The 26,722-nt window shown below is 49.0% G+C and overlaps 15 protein-coding genes across 15 annotated transcripts; 6 read left to right on the top strand and 9 right to left on the bottom strand.

Annotated features, from left to right (window-relative positions):
- Positions 1 to 209: 209 nt before the first annotated feature.
- ALG14 (N-acetylglucosaminyldiphosphodolichol N-acetylglucosaminyltransferase anchoring subunit ALG14) lies at positions 210 to 797 on the top strand (the record flags this gene model as incomplete). Its single annotated transcript, XM_076683683.1, has 3 exons — positions 210 to 464; positions 519 to 578; positions 627 to 797. 3 exons carry the CDS (start codon positions 210 to 212, stop codon positions 795 to 797), a joined length of 486 nt encoding a protein of 161 aa, XP_076542027.1.
- Positions 798 to 991: 194 nt separating this feature from the next.
- On the top strand, positions 992 to 3,055 carry EGH1 (hydrolase; the record flags this gene model as incomplete). Its single annotated transcript, XM_076683682.1, has 1 exon — positions 992 to 3,055. The coding sequence occupies one exon, from the start codon at positions 992 to 994 to the stop codon at positions 3,053 to 3,055; it is 2,064 nt and encodes a 687-aa protein (XP_076542026.1).
- Positions 3,056 to 3,126: 71 nt separating this feature from the next.
- PRI1 (DNA primase subunit PRI1) lies at positions 3,127 to 4,209 on the bottom strand (the record flags this gene model as incomplete). Its single annotated transcript, XM_076683681.1, has 1 exon — positions 3,127 to 4,209. One exon carries the CDS (start codon positions 4,207 to 4,209, stop codon positions 3,127 to 3,129), a length of 1,083 nt encoding a protein of 360 aa, XP_076542025.1.
- Positions 4,210 to 4,674: 465 nt separating this feature from the next.
- On the top strand, positions 4,675 to 5,262 carry PRE1 (proteasome core particle subunit beta 4; the record flags this gene model as incomplete). Its single annotated transcript, XM_076683680.1, has 1 exon — positions 4,675 to 5,262. The coding sequence occupies one exon, from the start codon at positions 4,675 to 4,677 to the stop codon at positions 5,260 to 5,262; it is 588 nt and encodes a 195-aa protein (XP_076542024.1).
- A 442-nt stretch (positions 5,263 to 5,704) lies between these two features.
- PRP22 (DEAH-box ATP-dependent RNA helicase PRP22) lies at positions 5,705 to 9,107 on the top strand (the record flags this gene model as incomplete). Its single annotated transcript, XM_076683679.1, has 2 exons — positions 5,705 to 6,332; positions 6,382 to 9,107. 2 exons carry the CDS (start codon positions 5,705 to 5,707, stop codon positions 9,105 to 9,107), a joined length of 3,354 nt encoding a protein of 1,117 aa, XP_076542023.1.
- A 304-nt stretch (positions 9,108 to 9,411) lies between these two features.
- TPI1 (triose-phosphate isomerase TPI1) lies at positions 9,412 to 10,214 on the bottom strand (the record flags this gene model as incomplete). The annotated part of the gene is made up of 2 exons (XM_076683678.1): positions 9,412 to 10,161; positions 10,212 to 10,214. 2 exons carry the CDS (start codon positions 10,212 to 10,214, stop codon positions 9,412 to 9,414), a joined length of 753 nt encoding a protein of 250 aa, XP_076542022.1.
- A 1,106-nt stretch (positions 10,215 to 11,320) lies between these two features.
- Positions 11,321 to 11,899, top strand: DAM1 (Dam1p; the record flags this gene model as incomplete). The annotated part of the gene is made up of 1 exon (XM_076683677.1): positions 11,321 to 11,899. The coding sequence occupies one exon, from the start codon at positions 11,321 to 11,323 to the stop codon at positions 11,897 to 11,899; it is 579 nt and encodes a 192-aa protein (XP_076542021.1).
- Positions 11,900 to 12,020: 121 nt separating this feature from the next.
- HPM1 (protein-histidine N-methyltransferase) lies at positions 12,021 to 12,836 on the bottom strand (the record flags this gene model as incomplete). The annotated part of the gene is made up of 1 exon (XM_076683676.1): positions 12,021 to 12,836. The coding sequence occupies one exon, from the start codon at positions 12,834 to 12,836 to the stop codon at positions 12,021 to 12,023; it is 816 nt and encodes a 271-aa protein (XP_076542020.1).
- Positions 12,837 to 13,161: 325 nt separating this feature from the next.
- Positions 13,162 to 14,301, top strand: COG5 (Golgi transport complex subunit COG5; the record flags this gene model as incomplete). The annotated part of the gene is made up of 1 exon (XM_076683675.1): positions 13,162 to 14,301. One exon carries the CDS (start codon positions 13,162 to 13,164, stop codon positions 14,299 to 14,301), a length of 1,140 nt encoding a protein of 379 aa, XP_076542019.1.
- Positions 14,302 to 14,378: 77 nt separating this feature from the next.
- On the bottom strand, positions 14,379 to 15,116 carry TRVA0_010S00870 (uncharacterized protein; the record flags this gene model as incomplete). The annotated part of the gene is made up of 1 exon (XM_076683674.1): positions 14,379 to 15,116. The coding sequence occupies one exon, from the start codon at positions 15,114 to 15,116 to the stop codon at positions 14,379 to 14,381; it is 738 nt and encodes a 245-aa protein (XP_076542018.1).
- Positions 15,117 to 15,621: 505 nt separating this feature from the next.
- On the bottom strand, positions 15,622 to 16,686 carry TRVA0_010S00848 (uncharacterized protein; the record flags this gene model as incomplete). Its single annotated transcript, XM_076683673.1, has 1 exon — positions 15,622 to 16,686. The coding sequence occupies one exon, from the start codon at positions 16,684 to 16,686 to the stop codon at positions 15,622 to 15,624; it is 1,065 nt and encodes a 354-aa protein (XP_076542017.1).
- A 657-nt stretch (positions 16,687 to 17,343) lies between these two features.
- On the bottom strand, positions 17,344 to 20,019 carry SEC24 (protein transport protein Sec24p; the record flags this gene model as incomplete). The annotated part of the gene is made up of 1 exon (XM_076683672.1): positions 17,344 to 20,019. The coding sequence occupies one exon, from the start codon at positions 20,017 to 20,019 to the stop codon at positions 17,344 to 17,346; it is 2,676 nt and encodes an 891-aa protein (XP_076542016.1).
- Positions 20,020 to 20,549: 530 nt separating this feature from the next.
- Positions 20,550 to 21,905, bottom strand: TRVA0_010S00804 (uncharacterized protein; the record flags this gene model as incomplete). Its single annotated transcript, XM_076683671.1, has 1 exon — positions 20,550 to 21,905. One exon carries the CDS (start codon positions 21,903 to 21,905, stop codon positions 20,550 to 20,552), a length of 1,356 nt encoding a protein of 451 aa, XP_076542015.1.
- Positions 21,906 to 22,496: 591 nt separating this feature from the next.
- TRVA0_010S00782 (uncharacterized protein) lies at positions 22,497 to 23,864 on the bottom strand (the record flags this gene model as incomplete). The annotated part of the gene is made up of 1 exon (XM_076683670.1): positions 22,497 to 23,864. One exon carries the CDS (start codon positions 23,862 to 23,864, stop codon positions 22,497 to 22,499), a length of 1,368 nt encoding a protein of 455 aa, XP_076542014.1.
- Positions 23,865 to 24,409: 545 nt separating this feature from the next.
- On the bottom strand, positions 24,410 to 25,756 carry TRVA0_010S00760 (uncharacterized protein; the record flags this gene model as incomplete). The annotated part of the gene is made up of 1 exon (XM_076683669.1): positions 24,410 to 25,756. One exon carries the CDS (start codon positions 25,754 to 25,756, stop codon positions 24,410 to 24,412), a length of 1,347 nt encoding a protein of 448 aa, XP_076542013.1.
- Between the last annotated feature and the right edge of the window lie 966 nt (positions 25,757 to 26,722).

Below are 26,722 nucleotides of genomic sequence, written 5' to 3'. Positions count from 1 at the left end.
TGTAATACGGTATATAATAGTAAAAGTAAAGGAAGCGTAGAATCGTAGATGGCATGAAGAAGACTCTGCTTGTGTCCGCGCTGTTCGCGGTAATGATTGCAGCATCACTGGTGTTTGTCAGGCTTCTAATCCTGCTTCACCGACCCAAGGCACCCCAAAAAACGGCCCGGTTAATGGTACTACTGGGATCAGGGGGCCATACAGGTGAAATGCTGCGGCTGCTAGAGCCATTGAAGTTTACAAAGTACTCAAGTAGGACGTGGGTGTATAGCTCCGGGGATGACATCTCGGCTAAGCGAGCCGTGGAGTTTGAAAGGAAACAGCATGGCGGCCCAGCTACCAGCTATGAAATAAAAAGCGTCACCAGGGCGCGTAGTGTGGGCCAGCCATGGTCCTCTACTTGGGTTACTGCCTTGAAATCACTCTCGGAGTGTATTTCTTTGGCCAGGACTGCCCCTGATGTTGTAAGTACTTCTCAATTAGCTTGTAAAACGATTCGGGAGACTAACTAGATATAGCTTGTTTGCAATGGCCCTGGAACCAGCGTCCCATTATGCCTAGCTACATTTATTCTACGGGTAAGTGAGATCTTATGGCTAAAAAGTGGTTAGAACTAACAATAATAGTTTATCGGGATCATTGATACGAGGATTGTCTTCGTGGAGAGCCTGGCCAGGGTGCACAACCTATCGCTCTCTGGCATGATCCTTCTGCCTATAGCAGACCGGTTTATTGTCCAGTGGCCTACCGTGGCCGCAAAATACAGACGTGCCGAGTACTACGGTCTTCTGGTTTAATCTGTTATTAATTCTACGGTCTCCTGGTTTATCTACTTGATACTACAGGCAATAACCCCGTTTTTTTGTCGCGTGGTGTTATGAGGCCCGGATCTCGGGCCGGTTATCATGCATTATCAGATCTCCTCCGCCTGTCCCCTACCCCTCCAACACAACCACTTGACATCATCTCTCCAATACTGAATAGAAATACTATGGCAAAGGTACTTCAGGTAGACGGTCTGGGCAGTTTCTGTGATGCCCAAAACAGAGTCGTCATCCTGCGGGGTATCAACCTCGACTCTGGTAATAAGATGCCAGCTAAGCCCTACTTGACCACCTATTCCCCGCAAAATGAAGAATACTGGAACGGCCAAGATATCTCGTTCGTAGGACGGCCGTTCAGCCTCGAAGACGCCCCAGTGCACCTAGAAAGAATCAAGTCCTGGGGGTACAACACCATTAGATACGTGTACACATGGGAGGCTCTAGAGCATAAAGGTCCAGGCGTGTACGACGATGAGTTCATAGACTACAGCATCGAAGTGCTGAAGCTCATCCGTTCCTACGGGTTCTACGTGTTTATGGACCCCCACCAGGATTTGTGGAGCAGGTTCAGTGGTGGTTCCGGCGCACCTCTGTGGACGCTGTACGCTGCTGGGCTGGACCCCAAGAACTTTACAGCTACCGAAGCTGCGCTCGTCCAGAACGCATGGAAGGACCCTCACGAGTTCCCTAAGATGATCTGGGCCACAAATTATGCGCGGTTGGCATGTGGTGTCATGTTCACATTATTCTTTGCCGGCAGGGAGTACGTGCCAAACGCTATTATTAACGGAGTCAACATCCAGGACTACCTCCAGGAGCACATGATGAACTCTATGATGCACTTTTATCGGCGAATTATGCACGAAACTGATTTGTTTGATAATTGCATCATTGGCGTAGAGACCCTCAACGAGCCAAACAGCGGCTTCATTGGGGTCAAGGACATCACCACCGTCCCGGAGGAACAGCTTCCCAAGCTGGGCACTTGCCCCACGGTCGCTCAGTCGATGCAGCTTGGCATGGGCAAGAAGACGGTGGTTGCCCGGTACACTTTTGGCAAGCTGGGCCCCAGCAAGGCTGGCACGGTCACCGTCGACCCTGAGGGCAGGAAGGCGTGGATCCAGGACGATTACTGGGATAAGCGGTACAATTGGACCAGGGGAAAAGACTGGAAGCTTGGTGAGTGCATCTTTGCCCAGAATGGCGTGTGGGACATGGAAACCAACGAAACGTTCAAGCCCAACTATTTTGGTGCATGTCCATTGACGGGCCATGACGTAGACGAGGCTTTCTTCGTTAGCAACCACTTCTTGCGGTACTGGAAGCATTTCTACACGCAGGTGCGTGAATTGAGTACAGACCTGTTTATCTTCTGTCAGCCTCCGACCAATGCCATTCCGCCGGACCTAAAAGGCACAGAGTACATTGACGACAAGGTAGTTTATGCGCCGCACTTTTACGACGGCCTCACGCTAATGCTCAAGAAGTGGAACAGATTCTGGAACATTGACTGCATTGGTATTCTCCGGGGCAAGTATCTCTCGCCCATTTTCGGCATTAAGATTGGCGAGCAGAACATCCGCAACACGCTACGAGAGGAGCTGCGAACTATTCGTGGTGAGGGCCTCGAAAAACTAGGCTCGGTCCCATGCCTCATGTCGGAAACTGGTATGCCCATGGATATGGACGACAAGGCTGCCTACAGGAACGGCGATTATACCTCACAGATCCTTGCTCTGGATGCACTTTCCTATGCCCTAGAGGGCGCAGACATGTCCATTACTTACTGGGGGTATTGCTCCAAAAACACGAATGAATGTGGTGATTACTGGAACGGCGAAGACTTCAGCTTTTGGAGTAACGATGGGTCCACGCGAGCCGAAGAATCGATTAACCGACCATACCCAACGGCCACCTTTGGCGCTATTACGAGCTATGGATTTGACAGGTCGTCGAAGGAGTTCAAGCTGGAGATTGATGGTTCCAAGCAGCTCGCCGACTATAATGATGATGGCAAGTTAGTTGCTACTGAAGTGTTTATTCCCAGGTTCCACTATGGGGAAGATGACTTTGAGGTCACCATATCGTCTGGTACTTGGGAGTTTGACGCTGAGTCCAGAGTTCTGTCCTGGTATCATGAGCCGGGAGAGCAAAAGCTGACTATCAATCTCAAGGTTGAGCTTCCGCTAGAAAAGTCTACCTGGTTGGGATGCGGCTGTTCTCTCATGTAAGGCGATAGATTTGTTAGCAATAGAACTACAACCTTGGCTTTCAAATTCTTAAGTGTATACAACTACAGGTCTTAAAATTCCAAATTCTCGTCCTCTTCGTTTAGCTGTCGCTTGTTATGCAGTTCGTCTTTCATGAGGTTGTTAACGAATCGGTTATAAACCTCCATATAGGGCTTGAGAGAGGTTTTTTCGTAATTGTTCATGCGCGACTGATCGCTGTCAGCTTGGAAATCCTCTAATTCTTTCAATACCAAGTGCACTGTGGGCACTTCCAAAGGATTGAAGTTCTCAAAATTGTCTGCATCAATAGGAACACATATCCTTCCAGTGTCTGGATGGATGCAGAACGGCGACTTGAGCAAATGGTTTGTTCCTCTGGTAACGTTAATATCCAACCGCGGGTAGAGGAACTCGAAAATAAGCTCCTTCTTTACCTCTCGGCTCGTCTTGACTGTGAACATTTTGGAAACATTGCTACGCGCCAGTTCGTCAATATTCTTCCATTTCTCGGTGCTGGACACGTCTGTACCGTCCCATTTGTTCTTGAGCTCGGCAACAAATGCTTTATCGCTCATCGCATTATATATCGACTCCGTCGCGCTCTTGGTTGAAAAGGAATCCTGCTCATTCAGAATAATCCTTGGGAACTCTGCGTTGAGCACTTCAAAACTCCTTGTGAAATGGGGATGCCATGGGGTAGGCAGGCTCACTGCTTTTCCTCCGCTAGTGTTGGATCCTCCAATCACCTGCAAGTAGGTCGCAATTGCCCTTCGCTTGCTGTCGTCGAGATCCCGGGCCCGCTTATCACAGACCCATGCATGCGCACCTCTTCGACCGGAGTAAACCCACAGGATATGCTTGAACCCAAAGTCCTCTCTTAGCGCGCAATCGAGGATCTTTATGGCTAGGGTAATAAACTCCCAGCATTTAGTGCAAATTTTCTTGTCCTGGCAGCAGGTTCGAATCGAATCGTAATCTGTCAAATCGATATCAAACACCAGTTCTTTAGCAATGGGCTTGAAAGCCGCCTTTCGGATAGTCTTTCGCTCTCGCGGGTTGGCGGAGTAAACGGGGCCGACCTCGAAACGCTTTGGGTTCTTATCCATGACGTCTTTTTTGAAGCTCTCGTAGTTCGGATAGGACTGGTATCGCATGTAGGCGTCATTCTGGAGTGTAAACGCGATTTCTCGGTGCGTGAAATCCTCAGTAGGATTCGGGCTATGATTCAGCCATCTGAAAAACTGCTTAAACGGAAACAGTGACGAGTAGTACGACAAGCTGGTATCTTCGTCTACTTTATTATCAACTGGCAGCCCATCAACTACAAGTTCAACGTCTGGCATGGCTATTATTTTTTTGGTATAAGTCGTCTCGTGGCACAGAAGGAGATGGAAGTGAATTTAAAGACGCGTCGCGTTGTTAATTAATTTTCCCCGTCCTAACTATTTCACCGCGACTTATTTACCAAACGTTATTTCGACTCCACTTAATTGTCCCAGCGTCGAACGCCACCGATCCCACACTACCCTCCAGCTGCAAACCAAAGGAAGAACCAAAGAAAAGAATAAACTTGACCATTGAACACAGGTAGACTCTGGGACGGGCACACACATACAGAAATGGATATTATTCTCGGAATTACTACCAAAGACAGTGTCATTCTGGCCACTTCGAAGGCATCAGTGCGGGGCATTTCCGTGCTCAAGACCGATGACGACAAGACAGTGGAGCTGAACGACCACTCGCTGATGGCATACACCGGTGAGGCTGGTGACACAGTACAATTCGCCGAATATCTCCAGGCGAACATCCAATTGTACGGCATGCGTCACGATGTCGAGATGACACCAAAGGCCGTGGCTAGCTTTGCGCGAAACGAGCTGGCGAACTCGTTGCGAAGCAGGAAACCATTCCAGGTGAATATCCTCATTGGGAGTTATGACAAGAAGAGCCAATCGCCAAAATTGAATTGGATCGATTATCTGGCGGCCAACGCCGAGCTTCCTTATGCTGCCCATGGGTACGCTGCATACTATGTCATGTCCCTGTTGGATCGGCATCACAAGCCCGGTCTTACTGAAGAAGAGGGAATTGAATTGGTTAAAATGAGCGTTGCAGAGCTTAGAACTCGTATGCCGATAGATTTCAAGGGCATCCAGGTTAAGGTTGTTGACAAGGACGGCGTTCGTAAACTAGATGATATGTAATTTTCCTATCTATATAATGCTATTTACCTGTTCAAAAAAGGATCCACTTTGGAATGCGGGAGGCAATACGAGGAGAGGCTTTTATCAGTAGCTCAATTGGCTTGGACATTGCTGTTCTTGACTACCGTAGATACGAAACCCATACTCCCAGTAGAACAAGCATAGACTGCAACTATACGTAACGACAATTGGAAAATACTACTCTCGTTGCAGTTGATCTGCTCGCTTCTTCAATTTTGATTCTCTCGTATTTTTATATTATCGTTTATTGATTGTAATCAAGAGCTTCTTCATCTCTAAAATCCCACGCGCCAGATTAATTGTTGATGAAATATCCGTTAACATCGTAATATGAAATAACTGATTTCAGCCGTGCGGCGAGTCGATAAATCCCATCAGTCGCAGTTCGAAGCATCGCTGAACCCATCAGATATCGCAGAGAATGGACACTTTGCAGAGGCTGGAGGTCATTTCTCTAGTTAGTAAATTAACTAATGAGATAGGGGAGTTTATAGGGGAGAAGGACAAGACTCTAGCGGAGTTTGTTCTAGATCTACACGAGAAGGGCACTGCCAATGAAAGGAATGCCCAAGACGGCTTGATCAAGTTCAAAAAGCTATTAGACGAAAATGAAGCACCTTTTCCAGAGGAGTTTGTAAATAAGATGGATAGAATGATACGCGACCTCCATCCGCGACTTAAGAAGAAGCAACCTGACCCCGTGGAAGAATATGATAAACCAAGAGAGAATGATGCGAAAAAGCCCCAGCTGAGATCTGGACTTTCGCTTCCTGATGACTACCAAAGAGCAGAGCGATTAAGAGACGAGGTACAACAGGATGACCTTAGGGGTAGTGACGACCAGAGATATCCATACGAACCCCGATATAAAGGGAGATACAAGCGCGAAGAGGAGAATCGCGGCCGGTCAAGGGAGGTTAAATCAGCACCGTGGAGACAGGAAATACACGATAAACCAGAACTGGGCAAGATATATGATGCCCGGGTGGTTAATTTGAAGGAATACGGCGCTTTTGCCAATCTACTTGGGTTCAGTCATAAAACAGATGGTAAGAAAGCCTTTTTTATCCCCTGCGTGTATTTGGCTAACAGGTATAGGATTGATCCATATTTCAGAAATTACTTCTGGTCCGAGGTTGCAACACCCGTCAGAGATCCTCGAGCGAGACCAAGAAGTCAAGGTCAAAGTGATACGGCTAGATAACAACCGAGTTTCGCTTTCCATGAAGCAAGTAGATCAAACCACGGGAGAAGACTTGACTGTCGTAGAGAGATCCAATGGTTCATCGAACGGAGAAGGGAGCAAACCAACGAAAAGGAAGCGCCTTACCTCCCCAGAAAGATGGGAATTGCGGCAATTGAAAGCAGCAGGTGCGTCTGTCCCCGAATTGGACGAAGACGACGCGGCGGACGACGATGAGGATAATGATGATTCAATGGAGCCTGAAGAGGATGTTGATATCGAAATCCGCGAGGAAGAGCCTGCGTTCTTGAAAGGGCAGACAAAGCACCGCTTGGAATTAAGCCCCATTCGAATTGTGAAAGCACCAGATGGGAGCCTTAACAGAACGGCCATGTCTGGCGCAAAGGCGATCCGGGAGCGCATTGAAGAGCGGCGAAAAGAGAAGATAGACAAAGAGCGAGAGATGAAGAAGAAAATGGCTACCCAGCTGGTTGATCCGCTAGCATCTGGGGCAAACGCTATTGCTCCAGGTAGCAAGGAAGCCACTGCTGACGCATTCTCCAACGGATATGGCGGTTCAAGGTCAAGGCCAAAGACATTGGATCAAGTCCATCGAACATCTATGACAATTGCCGAACAGAGGAGATCACTGCCAGTATACGACAGACGCGATCAGTTCATACAGGCGGTGCGGGACAACCAAGTCCTCGTGGTTATCGGTGAGACTGGTTCCGGTAAGACTACCCAGATAACACAGTATCTTGTGGAGGAAGGGTTTTCCGAGGATGGCATGATCGGATGTACTCAGCCGCGACGAATTGCTGCTCAGTCTGTGGCGCAACGAGTCGCCGAAGAAGTCGGGTGCCCTGTCGGAGAAGAGGTTGGCTATAACGTTCGGTTTGACGATAAAACCTCGTCGAGAACGAAAATCAAGTACATGACTGACGGTATGCTGCAGCGAGAAGCCTTGCTGGACCCCAACATGAGCCAGTACTCGGTCATCATCCTTGATGAGGCCCACGAGCGAACAATTGCTACTGACGTACTTTTTGCACTTCTCAAAAAAGCTGCAAAGCAGAGACCTGATTTGCGGGTCATCGTAACCTCTGCTACATTGGATGCCGACAAGTTCTCCCGGTATTTCTTTGACTGCAAGGTCTTTGAAATCCCCGGTCGTACCCACGAAGTCCAAATTCTCTACACGAAGGAGCCCGAATTTGACTATGTTGAAGCTGCGCTGACAACTGTTATGCAAATCCATGTCAGCGAACCGGCTGGTGATATTCTAGTATTCCTTACTGGTCGGGAGGAAATCGAAACGGGATGCGAAGTGCTCGAAGAGAGACTCAAAGCATTGGGGCCAGATATTCCCGAGTTAATAGTGCTCCCGTTGTTCTCGCAGATGCCGCAGGACCTCCAAACACGAATCTTCGAGCCGGCACCCAAGGGATCACGTAAAGTAATTCTGGCTACGAACATTGCCGAAACTTCCATTACCGTGGACGGAATTTACTATGTTGTTGATCCTGGATTTGTCAAGATGAACGCCTATGACCCGAAAATCGGCATGGATAAGCTCCTCGTGTCACCCATCTCGCAGGCGCAAGCAAACCAGCGAGCAGGTCGAGCGGGCCGAACTGGTCCAGGTAAGTGCTACCGACTCTACACCGAACAAGCATTCCAGACAGAGATGCTACCGGCGACCATCCCGGAGATCCAGCGCCAGAATCTGGCGCACACCATTCTCATGCTCAAGGCGATGGGGATTAATGATCTACTTAATTTTGATTTCATGGACCCGCCTCCGACGAATACCATGCTTACGGCGCTGGAAGAGCTCTATCAGCTCAATGCGCTTGACCAGGAGGGCCTGTTGACTCGGCTCGGCCGGCGAATGGCCGACTTCCCTATGGAGCCAGCGCTTTCCAAGGTGTGTATAGCTTCGGTGGATGCGAAATGCTCCGACGAAGTTCTGACCATAGTCGCCATGATCACTGCGCAGAATGTATTTTACCGCCCGCGAGACAAGCAGAAGCAGGCGGACGAGAGGAAGGCCCGATTCCACGACGCCACGGGAGACCACATGACACTACTCAATGTGTACAATGCGTGGGTAAGGTCTGGGCGCTCCAAGATGTGGTGCCAGGAGAACTTCATCCAAGACAGGACGATACGACGGGCCCAGGATGTCAAGGACCAGCTGGTTCGCATCATGCGCCAGAGCCGCCAGCCGATTATCAGTTGCAACAACAACTCGGAGACGATCCGAAAGACAATCTGCTCCGGGTTCTTCTACAACTCTGCGCGCAAGAACGATCAGGAAGAAGGGTACAAGACGCTGCTTGAACAGACAGCGGTCTCACTGCACCCGTCTTCGGCATTATGGACCAAGTCTGCCCAATTCGTCATCTATCATACACTGATTCTTACCTCGAAAGAGTACATGAGCGTCGTGTCCACAGTCGAGCCGAAATGGCTTGTCGAAGTAGCGCCGACGTTCTTCAAAGTGTCCGATCCTCGCCATCTCAGCAAGCGCAAGAAATCCGAGAAGATCCAGCCGCTGTTTAACCGGTTCGAGGGCAAAGACGAATGGCGAATCAGCAATCAGCGTCGTGGCCGTGGCGGGTCCACTCGATTCTAACATGTATATTAACAATGCTACCCCGCCTTCCAACCAATTGGGGGGGACTAGTCCCCCCATACCCCCCTGGGACTCCGCTACGCGGAGATTCTCTGCGAAGCAAAGCTTCGGGGGCTCGAGGATTGGCACTCGAATACGTTGCAAGTTACTATGGGGGGACCAGTCCCCCCAAACCCCCCTGGGGCTCCGCTTCGCGGAGATAGTATGACGGGGGTTTGGGGGCAGAGCCCCCAACTACGGGAGCTCGAGGGCTGGCCCTCGAATACAGTCGGCTGCTAGAGGCATTGAGCTATACGGCTACGATTTACTGTCGAGAGTTGATGATGTCAATGAACTCTGGCTTGAGAGAGGCACCGCCGACGAGGTAGCCGTCAATGTCCTTCTTGTCGTTGAAAGTTGGGGCGTTCTTGCCGTTGACAGAGCCACCGTAGAGGATTCGGACCTTGTCAGCAACAGACTGGTCGACCTTCTTGGCGATGTACGCTCTGATCTCGGCGTGAACGGACTGGGCGTCCTCTGGAGTAGCGGCAAGGCCAGTGCCTATGGCCCAGACTGGCTCATAGGCGATGACGACCTTCTCCCAGTCGGCCTTGTCGAGCTTGGAGATCACGGCGTCCAGCTGTCGCTGGTTGACGGCCATGGTCTGGTCGGCCTTTCGCTCGTCAATGGTCTCGCCAATGCAGAAGATGACCTTGAGGCCCTTGTCAAGGGCGTACTTGGTCTTGGACGCAATGAACTCGTCAGACTCCTTGAGCACGTGTCGTCGCTCAGAGTGGCCGAGGATGACCCACTCAGCGCCAACGTCCTTGAGCTGGCTGACGCACACCTCACCGGTGAAGGCGCCGGCGTCCCGGTCGTACACGTTCTGGGCGGAAACGGACACGGTGGGGGCCTTGAGGTGCTCCTTGGCCCACAGGAGGTATGGGAATGGTGGCGAGATGACGACCTCGGTCTTTGGGTCCAATTGAGCCTGGTTGAGGTTCTCGACAATACCCTTGATGGAGTCAAGGGTACCGTTCATCTTGAAGTTGCCGCCAACGAAGAAAGTTCGAGTCTATGTCATTATTATTAGCCAAATCCCTGCTACTCGTTCAATAGACTCACCATTTTTTTAACTGTTCAATTGCCTTGGAGTGCTCAATTGGAGTGAAGAAAGTGAAATTCACAAGGACGAAAAAGGCCAGGGCGCGGGCGGTTTTCGATGCAACGACAAATTCCCGGCGGGACGCAGGACGCCGGATTAACTCTCCCCTCATTTTTTTTCGCGCGAATCAGACGATTTCGGGTTGGAATTGTATCAAGTGTCTGATCTCTTTTTATTCCCTCTGTTTGCTTATTAAAAGTGAAGACATTTTAATACAATTACATTCCAAATGGTGGCATACGGTCGTTCTACTGCTGAGCTGTCCATTGCGATTTTTTTCCGGACTGTTTCAGCCGAGTAATTCTCGCGTGAGGACACACCCCCTCGCGGCTGCACACATAATTTACGCTTATGGAGTATCTCGGCTATAGAAGTGATATTGTCATTTTAAACGGGTGTATCTTGATTATACGTTAGTTAGTTTGAGTCCTTGGTTTATTCAGGATTACCTGTAAGGTTGTGAAAGTTGTGAAATACCAAGCAGTACGAGTCTATGAGTTTGGGGTACGATCTGGATCAACTAATATAAACACGGTAACCTGAGATTGATATACCAAGAATGCAAACGGTTCATTGATTCTCCGCGAAGCGGAGCTACGGGAGCTCGAAAAACATTACGGTAGTATTTCATGGGGGGACCAGTCCCCCCAAACCCCCTGGGGCTCCGCTACGCGGAGAATTGAGCTGTAACAGCGTATTTGTTATGTGTTGTAACGGGATATTTGTTACAGGCTAAAATTTTGTTACGGGGTGTTCGCAAAGCTCTGTTGCGTTGTAACCATCGTTACGGGGGGTCTGGGGGGCTGGCCCCCAGCAACGGGAGCTCGAGGGCTGGCCCTCGAATACACTTCTGAATGTAGTATTTCATGGGGGGACCAGTCCCCCCAAACCCCCCTGGGGCACCGCTTCGCGGTGATTATGGTTGACAAGTATTATCCGTTACATTGACTGCGGTTGTAGCATGGTGGTGTACAGCGGAGGAGCAACGCGCGACATCTCCCCCTGGGAAAAATGAAAAACACACCGAGATCCCGGAGCAGAGGAGTTTATATTATAATACGAGATAATAATGGAGAGTAGTAAGCCATTACCTTCTACGCCGCATAGGAGGTCTAACTCTGCTGCTTCCAATCACCAGTACAACGTGGATGCCAATACGCTACCTCTGGACTTGGTGCTGGGGTCGTCCACAGCAATGGAGGAGCTTAGTGATAGCATGGCTACGCTGGACGTGAATCTTCAGCATTTACAGCTGGTCCATGAAAGCCTGCATAATTTCACGGAGAGTTTCGCGTCTTTCCTGCACGGCATGAAGATGAACGCCTGGTGCGTGGAACTCTCTGAAGCCCCAAAGCAAGACCACTTTGCTCGGGAAAGGGATATTGACGAATTGCCCGCTAAGCAAGAAGAGCCTGTGAGAGCTCATGAAATTGACGCTGATGCGACATATATGACGAATGATTCGTTTGTAATGCACCCACCACCACGGGTTCCTCATAGAACGGCTAGTTCGTCTACTGTTGGTAGCTCTACTGGAAGCAGTAGATCAGGAATGAATGGCAGATCTGGAATTCCGCAAAGATCTGGTATCCCTCAGCCAAGGAGAACTCAAACACGACAGCGTCCTCCGGTTCCCTCGTGGAGGTAATTCATCAACGAATCAGGATCATCCTAGTAATAAGGGGTTTGGGGGGTTTCCCCCCAACTACGGGGTCTGGGGCAGAGCCCCAGGTGTAGGTTCACGCATATTACTATAGGAACTCGAAATTCTATGAAGAGGATGGCTGGACAGAGACCTGAATGACGGCCCTTCCGACGTTGTGAGATGCCTCATAGACCGTTTCGTGGTAGCAGCTCTCGCGGCTGTCTAACAGGTCAACGAAGTCCGGAATGCCCCCGCCGACACCAAAGTACATTTTCTTGGCCCCAATCAATGCTTTGCCCTTGGATGACACAAGATTGAGCATTGTGTCGGTGAAAACGGGCAGGGTGTCAAGAGAGTATATCGTCTCGCATGCAAGTACCAAGTCAAACTGGCGACCCAATAGACGGACGAATTGCGGGGACCATGCGCCAGAAACAAATGTTATTTTTATGTTTCGCTGTTCAAGGTCGCTGGCGAATTGTGTTAGTAGTTCGGGCGTTACTTCAAAGTCCCCAAACTCGGCTGCCAAGTCTTTGTGGGTAGCGCTTTTCCAAGCGAGGAGCACGTTTGGTGCAGTCACGAGACTCAGGACTTGGTCGTTATAGTCCGCCAGAACGAGCTCGACGTTTTGAATGTTATTCTCCAGAACCTGCTTGAAAATGTACAGCGACGGAAGCGCCGCTCCGCAGCCCAGTTCGACAATGCTTGTACCGGGGGTTGGCAAAGTTTCGGTGGAGAGAACATTGAGCATATCATAGCTACAGTCCCACACTTTGAGTCCGCCTTCATACTGGTTGACTCGGAGATCCTCGTTGCCCAGCAAGATCTTATCCGTTTCAGTCAGCTCGTCTTTCTGCATCAGCTGGTGCTTAACGTCAAACAGATCTCGCTTGGGAATTCCATGCTCTATGTTATAACTGATGCGGATATCTCGTGGCATTAGCTCGTCAAACTGGTGTACTCTCGGGGCGTGATCTCCATCGATCTCAGTCCCGTCCGCCATAAACACCTCGAACCGGCTCTTTCCAGGTTTTTCGCTGAATCCGACATCTTCGTTTGAAAAACCAAAGCTAAACGGCATTTTATATATTCTCCAGTGCTTAATATGTTCTTATCAAGCGTACATTGTACTGAAAAATTAGGTTTGGTGTTCGTAAACCTGGCAAAATAACAAAAATATTTCACTTTATTGTGCCAAATTTTAATCGATCGATCCACGTCTCCCAATGAAGACGTGGACGGGATATTGAAGACGTGGATGGGAGATGTCGGAGTATATAGACTACGATTTGTACTTGGACGAGGAGTTTTCGGCGGTCAAGTTCGCCAATTCGCTGGTCCTAGCCACTAATAACCCGGTGGACCCCGAAATCGACCTGGATGTACCGTCCAAACGGTTGAACTACGACATTGAAGAAGTTACCAAGCTCATCAATGAGGTTGCCGCGGAGAACTATGAAGAGCTGCTGTCGCAGACGGGGACTGTCCAGCTAGCTCAGGGGGCATTGGCTCCACTTAAGAAAAACCTCGAGCACATTAACTATTCCTACTCTAAGCTGGAGAACGACATTCTCAAGCCATATGACCGCGCTCAGCTGCTGTACACTACGCTGAAGAAGCTGCACCAGACATCCAGCCTGCTGAGGTCATTGACCTGGTACCTGTATCTGGCTAGACAGCTGGACACCCTGGTTAAAAACCCCGAGTCCCTGTTCAAAGCAGCAGTGAACCTCTACCAGAGCAAGCAGCAGGTAAAGCTGAACCCGGGGCTAAAAAGCCTTCATATCATCCGCGTTCACGAAAAAACGCTTAATGAGCGCGAGCAGGGGATCAAGGCCCGGTCAATTCAGACAATTAAAGCGTGCAAGCTGAACAATGTATCGAAATTTGCGCCAGCATGCCTGGCTCTATACGTTCTAGGCTACACAACGGTTCTCGGGACGACAATTTCCGACTATTTTAACCGCCAGGTCAAGGATACCGCAGACCACCTGACCAAGGCGCTCATTGCGCTACCCAATGCGTTCTACAATGCCGCCAATGACGCTCGAGACCGCGCTAAGACCCTCGAGAGTATAGGGACTATCCTACAGTCAACTAACCTTCCGGCGTTCGACGAGTTTGGGGAGCCCGAAGACACCGAAGAGACTTTGTACAGCTTGATTAGCAAAGAGCGGGATGTTGACCACCTGGCATCCAAGTTCTGGCGGGACGTGGCGACTGAGTATGAGGCCAGACTGCGGGACTATGTCCGTCGCAACGAGCCGGCCGCCAAAACGAAGAAGCGCATGGTGCCCACACTCAAGGAGGCCATTACTAATGCAGTTGTTGAGTCCGGGTTCGAAAAAGACAGTCCTGAAAACCGGGTCATGATTAACGCCTTTGCTCCTTGGAATAGAATTTAATTGGTCACAGATTTTCGTTAATCATTTTGTCACACGTCTTGTTATTTGCGACCGGTAATTTGTGACCACGTCTTTGGTTATTTGGTGACAGCGCCTTTTCGTGGATGGCCACCTTTTCCGCTTACTCCACGAACTACCTTACCCTTGGGCTTGTTCTTGGGATTCGCCTTGCGGTTGACCTTGAATGAATTGACATCTTTACCGTATTGTTTTTCTGGTCCAACGCTCGGAGCAGGTGGTGGCTGGCGCTTTCTCGATGTACGCTTCAGCTTAGCTGCTTCAGCTTTTTTGGCATGGAGTATGCTCTTGGCCTGTCGAGCCTTCTTGCCGGGCCGTCGATGGGCCCTGATTGCTTGTTTCTTGGCCTGCTGAATGGCCTCTGTGTAGTCAATTACCTTCCAGGGCATTTCCAGCGCCGGGAATTTAATACTATTTGATGCAGACCAAATATCTGCCCCACTTATGGCCGACTCGGCGAATCCTTTCTTTTCAAGTGAGCTCGGTTTGGCAAAGTAGTACGAGTCAGGCCGTTTCAGGTGCACTCGTGGGTCCTCTTCCCCCGAGGCATTTAGGTTAATTTCAGTGTCCGGATCGTCGTTGTCAAATAGTTGGAAGTGTGCAATACCTTCCTCTTCGTCATCTACGCTCATTTTCTCACTTTTCTCATGGCTCTCTTGATCTACGTCCGAAAACTCTAGCTCGGGTAAATACTGCGAGAGGTCGACATCACTCTCATCAGATACGTCATTCGACACTAGCGAGCTTCGAGAAACAATCTCCGTGTTCTCTGGAGCACCTAAGCTTCGTCCGTTCATCGTGTGGTCTATTGATCTGTTAGAACGGGATTATTTTTCATGGTCGGAGATCACTATGTTTGTTTGTCTAGTTGTGCACGGCGTGCAATATACAACGGGAACCAGTTTAACCCTTTTAAATCCTCCTACTACTGGCTAATTGAAAGGGCTTGTTACAAAATTCGCAAAGGTCAGTTCTTTGCGGAGTCAGGGGATTTGGGGGCTGGCCCCCAAGTTAATTGAAGCCCCAGAGTGTTCATGGGGGGACCAGTCCCCCCAAACCCCCCTGAGGCTCCGCTGCGCGGAGTTTTTGTAGCCTCTCCACTAAACGGAACCAGGGTAGTTATGACATGTTCTGATTTTCAACGATAGTAGTTCAATTGATGCAAAATTTGTTACATCGAATGGCGACGAAGGGTATCTGGGTAACTCTTTTTCAAAGGGTACAAATGCAACTCTGATGTATACAAAATCTATGGTTCTTTCTTCATTTGTGAATACCAGCAGATAATGGAAGAATAAATAATCATCTGCGATAGAAGACGCGCTTGAATCTGAAATGCAATTGAAGACAGCCGTTTTCGAACTTGGACTTGAACCCCGAACGACGACGCGTAGACTTGTCCCACGGTTTATTAGCAATTCGAAATGCAATATCACGATACTTCTCTGGCGCTTTGAACACTAAAACGCAGGTTTCTTTGTCCTCACCTTTGATCACTCGGTAAGTGGGCGTCTTAGTGGCGTCTAATTCTGGATAGAAAATGTTGAACCGGTACCCTTTAATGATCTTGGGCGGCGGGTTATCGTTTGAGTAATGCTTCTGGTTGTATTTTGTCCATTCGAACCCCTTTACTACGCGATTGAAGTACCGTGGCTTCTCTAAACTCATATCGGTCTTTACCGGTTCCTCTTCAATCAGCGGTTCCTCGTTATCGTCCAGAGAATCGCCTTCATTATCATCATCATTATTATTATTTTCTTCCTTGTCACTCTTACCAGTTTTCAGTAATTTTCGCGCAATTGCAATTTGTCGTGTCTTTTCCAAAGCGTCCAACAAGTCTTGCTTGGTAGTAATTGTTTCTTCCAGCTCTATGTTATTTTTCTGTGCCGTAGACTTTAAAAATTCTACTCTCCTGGCAATGATCTGCTTTTCGTACCGTCCCAGCAACTGGTGTGCTTTGCGTACTTGAATCTCCTTTAGCGCTTTTGTCCAAAACTCTTCAGCGTTCCCCATGCTCTCGATCTGGCTGCTAAGCTCATCAAGCTCAGCTATACTTTTACCTTTCAGCGTCGCTTCAACATCTTCGTCAATCTCTTCGCTCTTGTTTTGTACGCCCATTACAGACTGCCAATACTCTTTTTCCGAGTCCATCTCCATCATTTCGCCCAGTTCTTGCGTATCTTGTAGGCTGATCTCGCTGGGGAGAGGCAGCTCAAGCCATTTCAGCTGCAGATCCAGATCAAACAGATCCCCATGGCCGTCGAGAAATAGCCTGTTCAGCAGTAGATAGTCAAGATTACCTGCTCTATCCTCGTTAAATCGGATCTTGGCTCCCTGACTCTTCTGCCGATACACAAACGCGTCCATCCACAGTCTGCTCTTGATGCTTGGTGGGGGGTTCAAGATCAAGCCGTGCCGACATCACTCGAATCAAATACGGCCCCACCGACAAACTACGATATCTTTTGACCTCATAAAATCAATTAAATAGCGCTCCACGACAATCGTCTCTGCGAAGCGGAGCCCCAGGGGGGTTTGGGGGGACTGGTCCCCCCATTTGTACTACAGCAATGAAGTTTATTCGAGGGCAAGCCCTCGAGCTCCCGTAGCTGGGGGCCAGCCCCCAGACCCCCGTATACACAACGCAACAAATCTCTTGTTACAGCCGTACAACGCACATTCAATCCTGTGACGAATACTTCCGTTACAATGCGTAACAAATACCCGTTACAGCACAATTCTCTGCATTGCGGAGCATCAAGGGGGTTCGGCAGCTTATCCCCCAATACAGTTGTAGAATGTCTTCCAGCCCCCGTGGCTCCGGAGGAATCATATCTTAGTTACTAGCCAATCATCTCCGCGAAGCGGAGCCTCAGGGGGGTCTGGGGGGACTTGTCCCCCCATGAGCACTCTGGAGCTGCAATTGACTTAGGGGACTAGTCCCCTGATGAAGTACTACAGCGGTGTTCAGGCTACCCATGACGGACATCTATTAAACTGTGTACAAAAAAAGGACAAAATTATTTAGCTGTTAATTTTATCTCTCAGAGTGGTCAAGAACTGAGAGTAGGCCATGGCCTGGTCGGTTCGGTCTTCAATAAGGAAGGTAGAGGCCCACAGACGCAGGGCTGGGTCGCCGTCCTCCTTGATAACAAAGAGGGACGGCCAGGTGACGGCGTCCTTTCGCTCTCTGTTCTTGCCGATAATAGCCCGTATTCGTTCGTTAAGCGAGACGCCCTCGAGCTCTGGGAGCTCCGTCTTGCCGCCCTTGACGTCAGCCAGGGTGCTGACGCCGAATGCATCGTCCAAAAGTTGGGGCACCGCGTCGCGGCCCACCCACAGGAACTGCACCTCGCCGTCGTTGATAAGGTACAAACCATAAGAGGAGATGCGCTCCGCGGTAAGGTTGAGCTTGGGCGGCATTCGGATCTCGCCCGTCTCAGGATCGACGAGTCCGTCCTCGTCGCTCATTTCATGCAGGGCGTAGAAGTCTGGGTGAATGTACTTGATGAACTGATTCAGCGGCATGGTCGTCAGGAGCGCCAGCGCCGCAGAACGCAGGTCAGAGGGGATCTGGGACGACTTGCGCAGCGCCACGTGCTTCATCAGGGCATTGATCAAAAGAGGAAGCATCCGCAGGTTAGCACAGAACTGCAGCGGAGCCGAGGCGCCCACATTGGTCGTCATGAGCTCCTTCTTGTACGTCTGGAGCATGTCAGTCAGGCGGCTAACGAGCATGTCCTGGGCGTCCTGGATGCCCGAGGAAAGCGTCTTCTCAAACGCCTTGTGCGCATAGTACTGGGCAATGGCCAGCTGGTCGGCTGAAGCGTATATGTCGTTGAGGTTGGGGCTCGTCGGGAGAGCAATGTTGATAACTCTGATGCGTCGCTCGCCGTCGCACGTCGTGTGCAGAATAGCTGCCTGGAAGCACACCCACGGCTTGGTGATGGTCTCCTCGATGGAGCACTCAATGACATACGACTGGTCTCGAGGGAAGGTCGGGAACGAGCACAGATCCGAGGACCGGTTAAAGAAGTTGCCGTAGTACGTGTTCATACGCAGGCCCGTTGAAGCTCGCACTCGCAGAACGGCCTCCATGCTGATTTCCATAGACAGGTGCTCCGACAGCTCATGGGCGAACTTGTAAGCATCCTCGGAGCGTGACGCCGACCATCCGGGGTAGAAGTGAGTCTGACCACCCGTGAATCGCGGAAGGTTACCCAGAGACGCAACATCTTGGTACTGCGACGAGAACAAGAACATATCGACCGTAACCTGAGACTTGTTGCACTCGACAGCAAAGCTCTTGTAGAAGCTGTTGGCTGTCTGAAGCAAAGTATGCTCCTTAGCGGTACCCGCCAGCTTGCGGTCTTCTCTCATCTCGAGCTTGGCGACTCCCAGGTTGGGCATGCTGGCCGTAAGGCACACAATCTTGCCACCAATCGACCCAATCAGCTTATTGGCCGCCACTAGGGCAGACCCAATGGCGCTTCCCGAGTTTACGTTGTTGGCAAACATCTCGCCCATGGAGTCCAGAAGTCCCTCAACCGACTCCCGGCACTCCGTCAGGTTGACCAACAGGCTGTGTGGAAGAGGCAGGAACGGATCCTCCAAATCAGAAACGACCAGCAGAGAAGCTTCGGTCCGCTGCGATCCCGGAAGCGGGATCGAGAAGTAGTGAAGCGCCGAGTCGACAGCGATAAACCCGACCCGGGTTCGGCCATCCTTATTGGGTAGCTTGTCGAGCGAGTCCTTGATGGTGCGCGCTGCGGTCGCCAGGAGACCGTTCTGAACAGCGTTTACGCTACAGTCGATTACGAACACGTACACCGGCGGCTGTGGTGGGCGCACCATGTACTCTGGCGGAGCGACGAACTCGGTAACACCGTAATTGATCTCGTTACGCGCGTATCGGTTCTGCTGCTCGTTCTTAATGGGGTCCCAGTCGAATTGGGTCGGAACCTCGTTGGTGAGGCCGCACATGTTACACTTCCACCGGTGCGACTGCTCCAAAAAGGTCACAAATGGGTTAATGTAGCATCGGCATCGTCTGCATCGGCAAATTACCGTATCCGAAACGACCGGAATCGGCTCGTTAGCGTTCAACAGCGCATTATACGGGTGGATCGATAGCGCAAACGGCAGCTTACTCTTCTTGAGGAGCGCATTGGACCGCGGAACGACATTGAGCGTCGATCGCGCGTAGTTAGGCGACGCATTGGCGTTAGCGTTATTATGGGTCACCGAAGCATCTGGTGGAAGCACAATGGGTGGTGGGGGGAGGTCCAAGTCCGTGATTGGAGCCGGCAGAGAGTGCAGCAGATCAATGTTATACAGCTGGTTAAGCGGCAGCTGAATAGCCTCACCACCGGCTGGAGGAGTGCTAGCCCCGTAGGGAGCAGCTGCCCTTGGATCATTAATTCCCATGGCTCCAAACTGGCCCGCCAGCTGGTCGGTGCCGTAGCTTGGCGCAGCGGGGGCTCCCGCCGGGGTGAAGACGCCTTCTGCCGGCTGGCCTGGGGCCGGAGCCGGGGCCTGCGGCATTCCTGGGTACGCTGGAGCCACTGGAGCTGCTGCGGGAGGCGCATTGAAGTTGTACTGTGCCTGGGGGTACGCCCGTCGCTTCGAGTGGTGGGGCTGGGGAGGCCCTTGCGGAGGGACCTCGCCTCCTGGGTATCCCTGTTGACCGTACTGAGCCATCGTTTAACAAGTCAGAATGGTAAGAGTCCACTTTCTTTCGCCTCAATGCGTCAATTTCAACTCGTTCCCTAGGGACGTGGTTGTCTTTTGGCGGAGTGTGTGGGTGGGTGAAGAGGTCAATGGCGTGGAGGGTTGCAAAAAAACGCGTGGCCTTTTGGGAGACTTGCCCCCGCCGTGCCGCCCCTGTCCTCCTTTAATTACTCCACCATTTTCTATCAATCTTTCAATTGAACCAGGAAAAAGACCCCTGGATCTCTAAATCTCCGCGAAGTGGAGCCTCGGGGGTTTGGGGGCTGGCCCTCAAGTTAATTGAAGCTCCAGAGTGTTCATGGGGGGACAAGTCCCCCCAAACCCCCCCTGGGGCTCCGCTGCGCGGAGATATTGTAGCTTCTCCACGAAGGGACTAGGGTGGTTATGCCTTTTAACCAAGTTAATGTAGCAATTGAAGCGATATACTAATATTATGGTAATTATTTTCAATTTTTTGACGAACAGCAGCCAGCACGCGGGTTAATTGTGTAAACCTTCCATTACTTCAAAGAATCAATCTTACCTTCTCTCAGCTTCTTCAAAGACTCAAGATCTAGCAAGCACCATGGATCGCCCGCATTTTTACCGGATGGCGCCACATATTCCCTAATATTCTCAGAATAGAGAACAGTGAGCTCCCTGAGCCGCGGCATGTTCGCGGTAAACGCAGCAAGAGCCTCAATCGTTGACTTTTCCGGCAGACTATATATAGTTCGAAGCTTGAACTCAGTCAGCTGCGACTCCGTCGCCTGCGATACCAGTGTCTGCATCATGCCCTTGAGGTTTGCGCTGTAATAGGAAATGGTCAACTTTGACGGGCCTACACGAATGAGCTCCTTAATGCGCAGTGTCGACGCGATGTTTGCATTTATAACAATGCTATCCGTGCCACTGGTGATACCGTAACTCTCAGCAACAATGGGCGGGGTGTCCGCTCCTTCTTGGTCAGGTTGTTCCATAAGATCTAACGTCAAGTCAACAATTTGAGCATCAACTTTGACGGTCGGTGGCAGCGCATGACACTCAAGCTGCCTTAACGACTTCCCAGTAATTGTGAGCTGGTTAGGACCGGATACCGAGCACATGAAATGTAGAGAATTGACCTGATCAGGTAGGTTCAAACACGGTTGATCCGCTACAATGTTGGCAGAGAAACCAGCTACAACGAGGTGTACCTCTCTCAACACATCAAGTCCATGGCTCAAGAATTCATTCAGCTCTGAAACGTTGTTGTCCCCGAACAAGTGAAGAGCTAGGTTTTCCATGCGTGCCAATAGGGATGGAATTGGGTTTCTTTTGAGATCGACCAACTTGGGGTTCCCGCTGACGGTGAAGTTGATGTTTTCTGGAGCCTGAGTGACTAGCCCCTCCAGCCAAGATACCATTTCCATATTCCAAAATGAAAGGCTAAGATTCAAGTCAACCTGGGTAGAGGGCGGGACAATTGGTAAGAACCCTAACACGTCACGCGAGTCGATCTCCCTGACTGATAGTCGAATACGATTCAGAGCTTTCATCGAAAGGACGTATCTCAATACCTCGTCGTAGTCGCTGTAATAGTCGACGACGCGTATTTCAACTTGGCGGAAGTACTGCGTAAACTCACAATCCACCGCTTTCATCATAGTTTCAGCATCTCCATACGGGAATAGCAGCCTCTGAAAGCCATTTGAAACCTCAAGAGCACCGATGTCACCGAATTCTATTGTGATATTTTTGAACAGCATTGGACAGATAGTGTTGTAGAGCTGCTTATTAGCAAAGCTCAGGGACAGGGCGCTTTTTCCGTCACCGGTTAGGTATTCAGATATCTTCGTCAACAGCTCAGCAGGAAGCTGAGAGAGAAAGTCGGTCATCGTTACGGTGCAGAAATATTTGGTATCTCCTTTGCCAATTTATAGACCTTCGCAAGCCATCCTCATTTCACTAATTTGTAGCATCCGCATATAGGGTGCATGGATCGGCGAGCTGCCTCATTTACAGTTCAGTTCACTTTTCCACGTTTAAAGAGGAAAACGACAAGCCTGATGTATGCAGGCTGGAAAAATTGGGCGATGGAGGTTTTCAAGATCGGTAATTAACTAACAGCTCAGCAGACAATTGAGTTAAGTAATGGCAAAAGTCAATGGCCCTTTAAGGTGAAAGATAGCCTAACTAGTTATCGCTAATTAGCTTTTATATGCTTGCTAACTGCCATAATTGGTCAATCGTCTCATGTCCCTGGGTTTTATCTAGATGTCAGTGCAGACATTATCATGTGGTCCAGGATTATTTACAGTAGATAGTCCACGCGTGATAAACTTCCAGTGATTCAAGCGAAAATTACTTAAGTGTATCATTGGAATATATGGAGAGTTATTTTTTCAATAAAAGAGCAAAGTTGTCGCTGGCAGAATGAATGTATTGTCTATTTTTGAGGTAATGTTGCGCGGCCAGCTGGACAACGCTTATGTGGTGTTTAAAGACGCTCTAACTGATTTCAATGAATCAAGGTCTATTATACAATTCTCTCGTCCTTCGGGAGCTTCGGGAGTGTCTATGGGCTCTGCAAAGTCACTGAGGGCATCGGAGTACGGAACAGCGAGTTTTGTGAGCCGCGGCATTTTCGCAGTAAACTCTGCAAGGGACATAATGGTCGAATTATCTGGCCCGCTAAGTGGAGCGCAAAGCGTCAACTCGGTCAGCTGAGACTCCGTCGCCTGAGATACTAGAGTCTGCATCAAGCGCCTGAAGTTCATACCGCAATAGAAAATAATCAACTCCGACGGGGCCGCACGGATGAGGTCCTTGATGCGCAACTTCTTCGCGATTTGTACTTCTATAGTAATGATATCCGTGCCGGCGTAGATACCATAATTCTCAGCAACAATAGAAGGGGTGACCTCTTCTTCTTCTTCTTCTTCTTCTTCTTCTTCTTCCATAAGGTTCAACTTCAAATCAACAATTTGAGCATCAATTCTGATGGTCGGTGGAAGCGCAGGACACTCAAGTCGCTTTAATGACTTCCCAGTAATTGTGAGCTGGTTATGACCGGATATCGAACACTGGACATATAACGAATTGACCTGATCAGGTATGACCAAACGCGGTTGATCCGCTACAATGCTAGCCGACTCACCAAATAGTTGGAGCTCTCTCAACGCATCACGCCCATGACTCAAAAATTCATTTAACTCTGAAACGCTGCGGTCCCCCGTCAAGCAAAGTGTCATAAATTCCATACGTGCCAACAGGGATGGAATTGGGTTTCTTTTGTGATCACACAACTTGTAGTCCCCGCTAACGGTGAAGTTGATGTTTTCTGGAGGTTGTGCGACTAGCCTCTCGAGCCAAGATACCGTCTCCATATTCCCATATGTAAGGTCAAGAGTCACGTCAACCTGGGTAGAGGGCGCGACAATGGGTAGGAACCCTAGCACGCTACGGCTGTCGATGTCCGTAACGAATAGTTGAATATGCTTCAGAGTTTTTATCGAAAAAAGGTATTTCAATACTTCGTCGTAGTCATTGTAATAGTTCACTACGTATATTTCAGCTTGGCGAAAATATTGCGTAAACTCACAATCCACCGCTTTCTTTATGGTTCCAGCGTCCCCGTAGGGAGACTGCAGCTGTCGAAAGCCGCTTGAAAATTCGAAATAGCCCGTATCACCAATTCCTACATTGATGCTTCTGAATATCTCTGGATAGATAGTGCTGTACAGGTGTTTATTAGCAAAGCTCAGAGACAGGAGGCTTTTCCCGTCATCAGTTAGGTATTCAGATACCTTCATCAGCAGTTCAGCAGGAAGCCGACAGAGGAAGTTGGTCATCATTATAACAATAATAATGAATCTCTATTTTTGTTATGGTCAGTCATCATTATGGCAAAAGCAATCTACCTTTGGAGATTTATATTTTTTTCTTTCGTAAGTTATCCCCCATTTTGCTATTTACCGGTAGTACGCGCATATTACGTGTGGAGATCGGCGAGCCGTCTCATCTACAATTCGATTACCGGTAACCTACATTTACTTATCTAAAGAGGAATGGCAGACCTGACGTATCCAATCGCTTACTGGAAGTATCGAACCATGGAGGTTTTTAGGGTCACTAATTATGTAACAGCAGATAATTGAGTTTAAAGTCTGTAATGGTAAAAGTCAATGGCCCGTAACTGTGACAAATAGCCTACATGTACCATACCCTGGGGTATTTATTATTCTCTGGCATATTGCTAACTGCCAGAATCGGTTGACCGTCTCATAGGCCTGAGTTCTATTTGGAGTCTTAAATATCACTGCAGCCATAATTGTACCACGCAGTCCTGCAAGTCACCTACAGTAGGAAGTCCGCACGTCAGAAGTTGCCAGTAGTGTAATTAAAAGGTATCTAAAGACGCTCTAACGGCTTTTAGAAAATCAAGGTCTACTACACACTGCCTTGATTCACGACCAGTTGTTGCAATGGGCTCTACAAAATCACTGAGGGCATCGGAGTACGGAGCAGTGAGTTTCGTGAGCCGTGGCATTTTTGCAGTAAACGCTGCGAGAAACTCAAAGATAGACTTATCCGGTTTGCAAAAAGGAGTACTTATCGTTAATTCCGTCACTTGCGATTGCGTCGTTTGAGAGAGCAACATTTGCTTCATATCGTCCCAGCGAAGCTGTTGATATGAAATCGACAGCTTTGAAGGGGCCGCACGAATGATTTCTTTAATGCACAACGCCGAAACTTCACGCGCTATCACGCTAATCTTTTCAGTACTGTTAGTGATACCATAGTTCTCCGGCATTAAGCGGGCTCTACTTTTATCATCAAGGATCAACATCAGATCTTTAATGGGCCCGCTAATTCTAACTGTCTCTGGTAGCGGTCCCCTACAGAGCAGTTTTCGTAATGATTTGCCTTCAATTGTCATCCTGTTCGAGTTGAACATGAACGAGCACTGCAGAAGCAATGATGTGACATGATCAGGCAATATCAAACGAGATATGTCTGGCTTCACAACGTTGAATATGAGGCCCCCTCGGAATTGAACTGTTGTCAGATTATCAAGCTCATGGTTGTCAAAGAAATCGTTTAGTTCGGATGCATTACAGTCCCGTAAGAGGAAGAAGAAAATACTTGTCATGTGTGCCATGATGTATGGTAGTGAGGGAATATTTGCAAGTTGTTGCCCGACTGTGGGATATCCATGGATAATGAAGTTGATATTTCCAAGATAGTCGCCTAGAACTTGTTCTAACCTTTTCAATTCGTCCATTTGCTTAAATGAGGGCTTAAGTTTGACGTCAACCTGTGCCGATGGCGTAACATGGGACAAAAATTCACAGGCACAGAGAGTAGTATTTTCGTTGACCGATATATCAATGTGGTTCGCAGCCTCCAAAGAGAGAAGATACCGTAATAATTCCTCGCACTCGACATCGTAGTCGAGGGCAATTATGTCAATTTTCCTATAATGTTGCGAGTACCTACCAATAACTGCCTTAGTCATGGCGCTTATATTGGTAAATGTTCGTTGTCGGTAGCCATTCGAGACCGCTCGGCGCAGTGCACCCAGTTCTACGGTGATATGTCTGAAGATAATCGGACAGACTATTTGATGTAGGAGTTTACTTGTAAGGGCCAGCGACTCTAGAGACTCTGCATCATGATCGGCTGCAAAGTATCCAATAACCTGTCTTAATAGTTCTGTAGGCAGTTGAGATAGAAAGTCCGTCATTTTTATCCGACAATTACCGAGCTTTTCACGCGTCTGTTCAGATTCTGTCTTCCGGGGAGTCAATCAACGGGAGTCCGGTACTACCCCTGAGACTCAGTTAAAGAAAATCATTAGGCTTGTTCCTCTGCGCAGAAGACTGTATATAGAAGCCTGCCATAGCTAGGCCGTTTACAATGGGCATATCCATAAGCCCAGTCCCCTGAAGGGCGGGTAGCCTCTCTTTAAGTTATAACGGTACGCATATTGGATCTGCTGCAGTAAAATAAATTGGACGGTGAGCGACGTATGAGCTCCTGTATTGATATTAAGTAGCAAGAATGCATTTTTATGATTTGCTGGCTCCTAGGTTCTATAATTTCAGGGGAATTCTCAGATATGAACTGCGACTTAATGTCACCCCTGACTTCATTACCTCTACCTGTACCAACGGCAATAAAAATAAAATTAGACCAATTATGAAACAAATTGAGTGTATTCTAAATAGCATTTAAAGCAACTATGATGCTGTGAAAGCGTTATATGCTAGTAAAATTTCTGCTGTCGACACTCTACCGGTAGTTGAACGTTTGACACAACGGGATTTATCATACCGGTACATCTTTATCAGGTCTCGTTTTGGCATTACCAAAGTCCAAATTGCTATCCGCCATATCAGTATCGGGATATTCAGAAATAAGCTCCAATCCATATCGTCCAGATACAGTATTACTAGTTACAAGTAGTTCCTATACACTTACAGTACTATGTGTCCAGTCGACGTGCGGCGATACTATTTATGTCTCACTTATTCAACGTTATAAAATCGCTCTATTAGCTCAATTTCCACGCGAAAAAGAACATGCCAAATCCCCTACTACAATCGACTCTCACCGAGTTCAGATTTTTTGACTACACCTATCTGGGCAATCAATTGCACCTGTCTGAACAATCAACTGCATTTAAGTTAAAACCTGTTTTGGGCTAAAA

The sequence above is a fragment of the Trichomonascus vanleenenianus genome, assembly GCF_965637985.1.
Source record: "Trichomonascus vanleenenianus strain CLIB 3782 genome assembly, contig: TRVA0_010S, whole genome shotgun sequence".
Classification (NCBI taxonomy): Eukaryota; Fungi; Ascomycota; class Dipodascomycetes; order Dipodascales; family Trichomonascaceae; genus Blastobotrys; species Blastobotrys vanleenenianus.
Note: the sequence above shows the minus strand (reverse complement) of the source record. Positions and strands in the feature narration are given on the sequence as shown.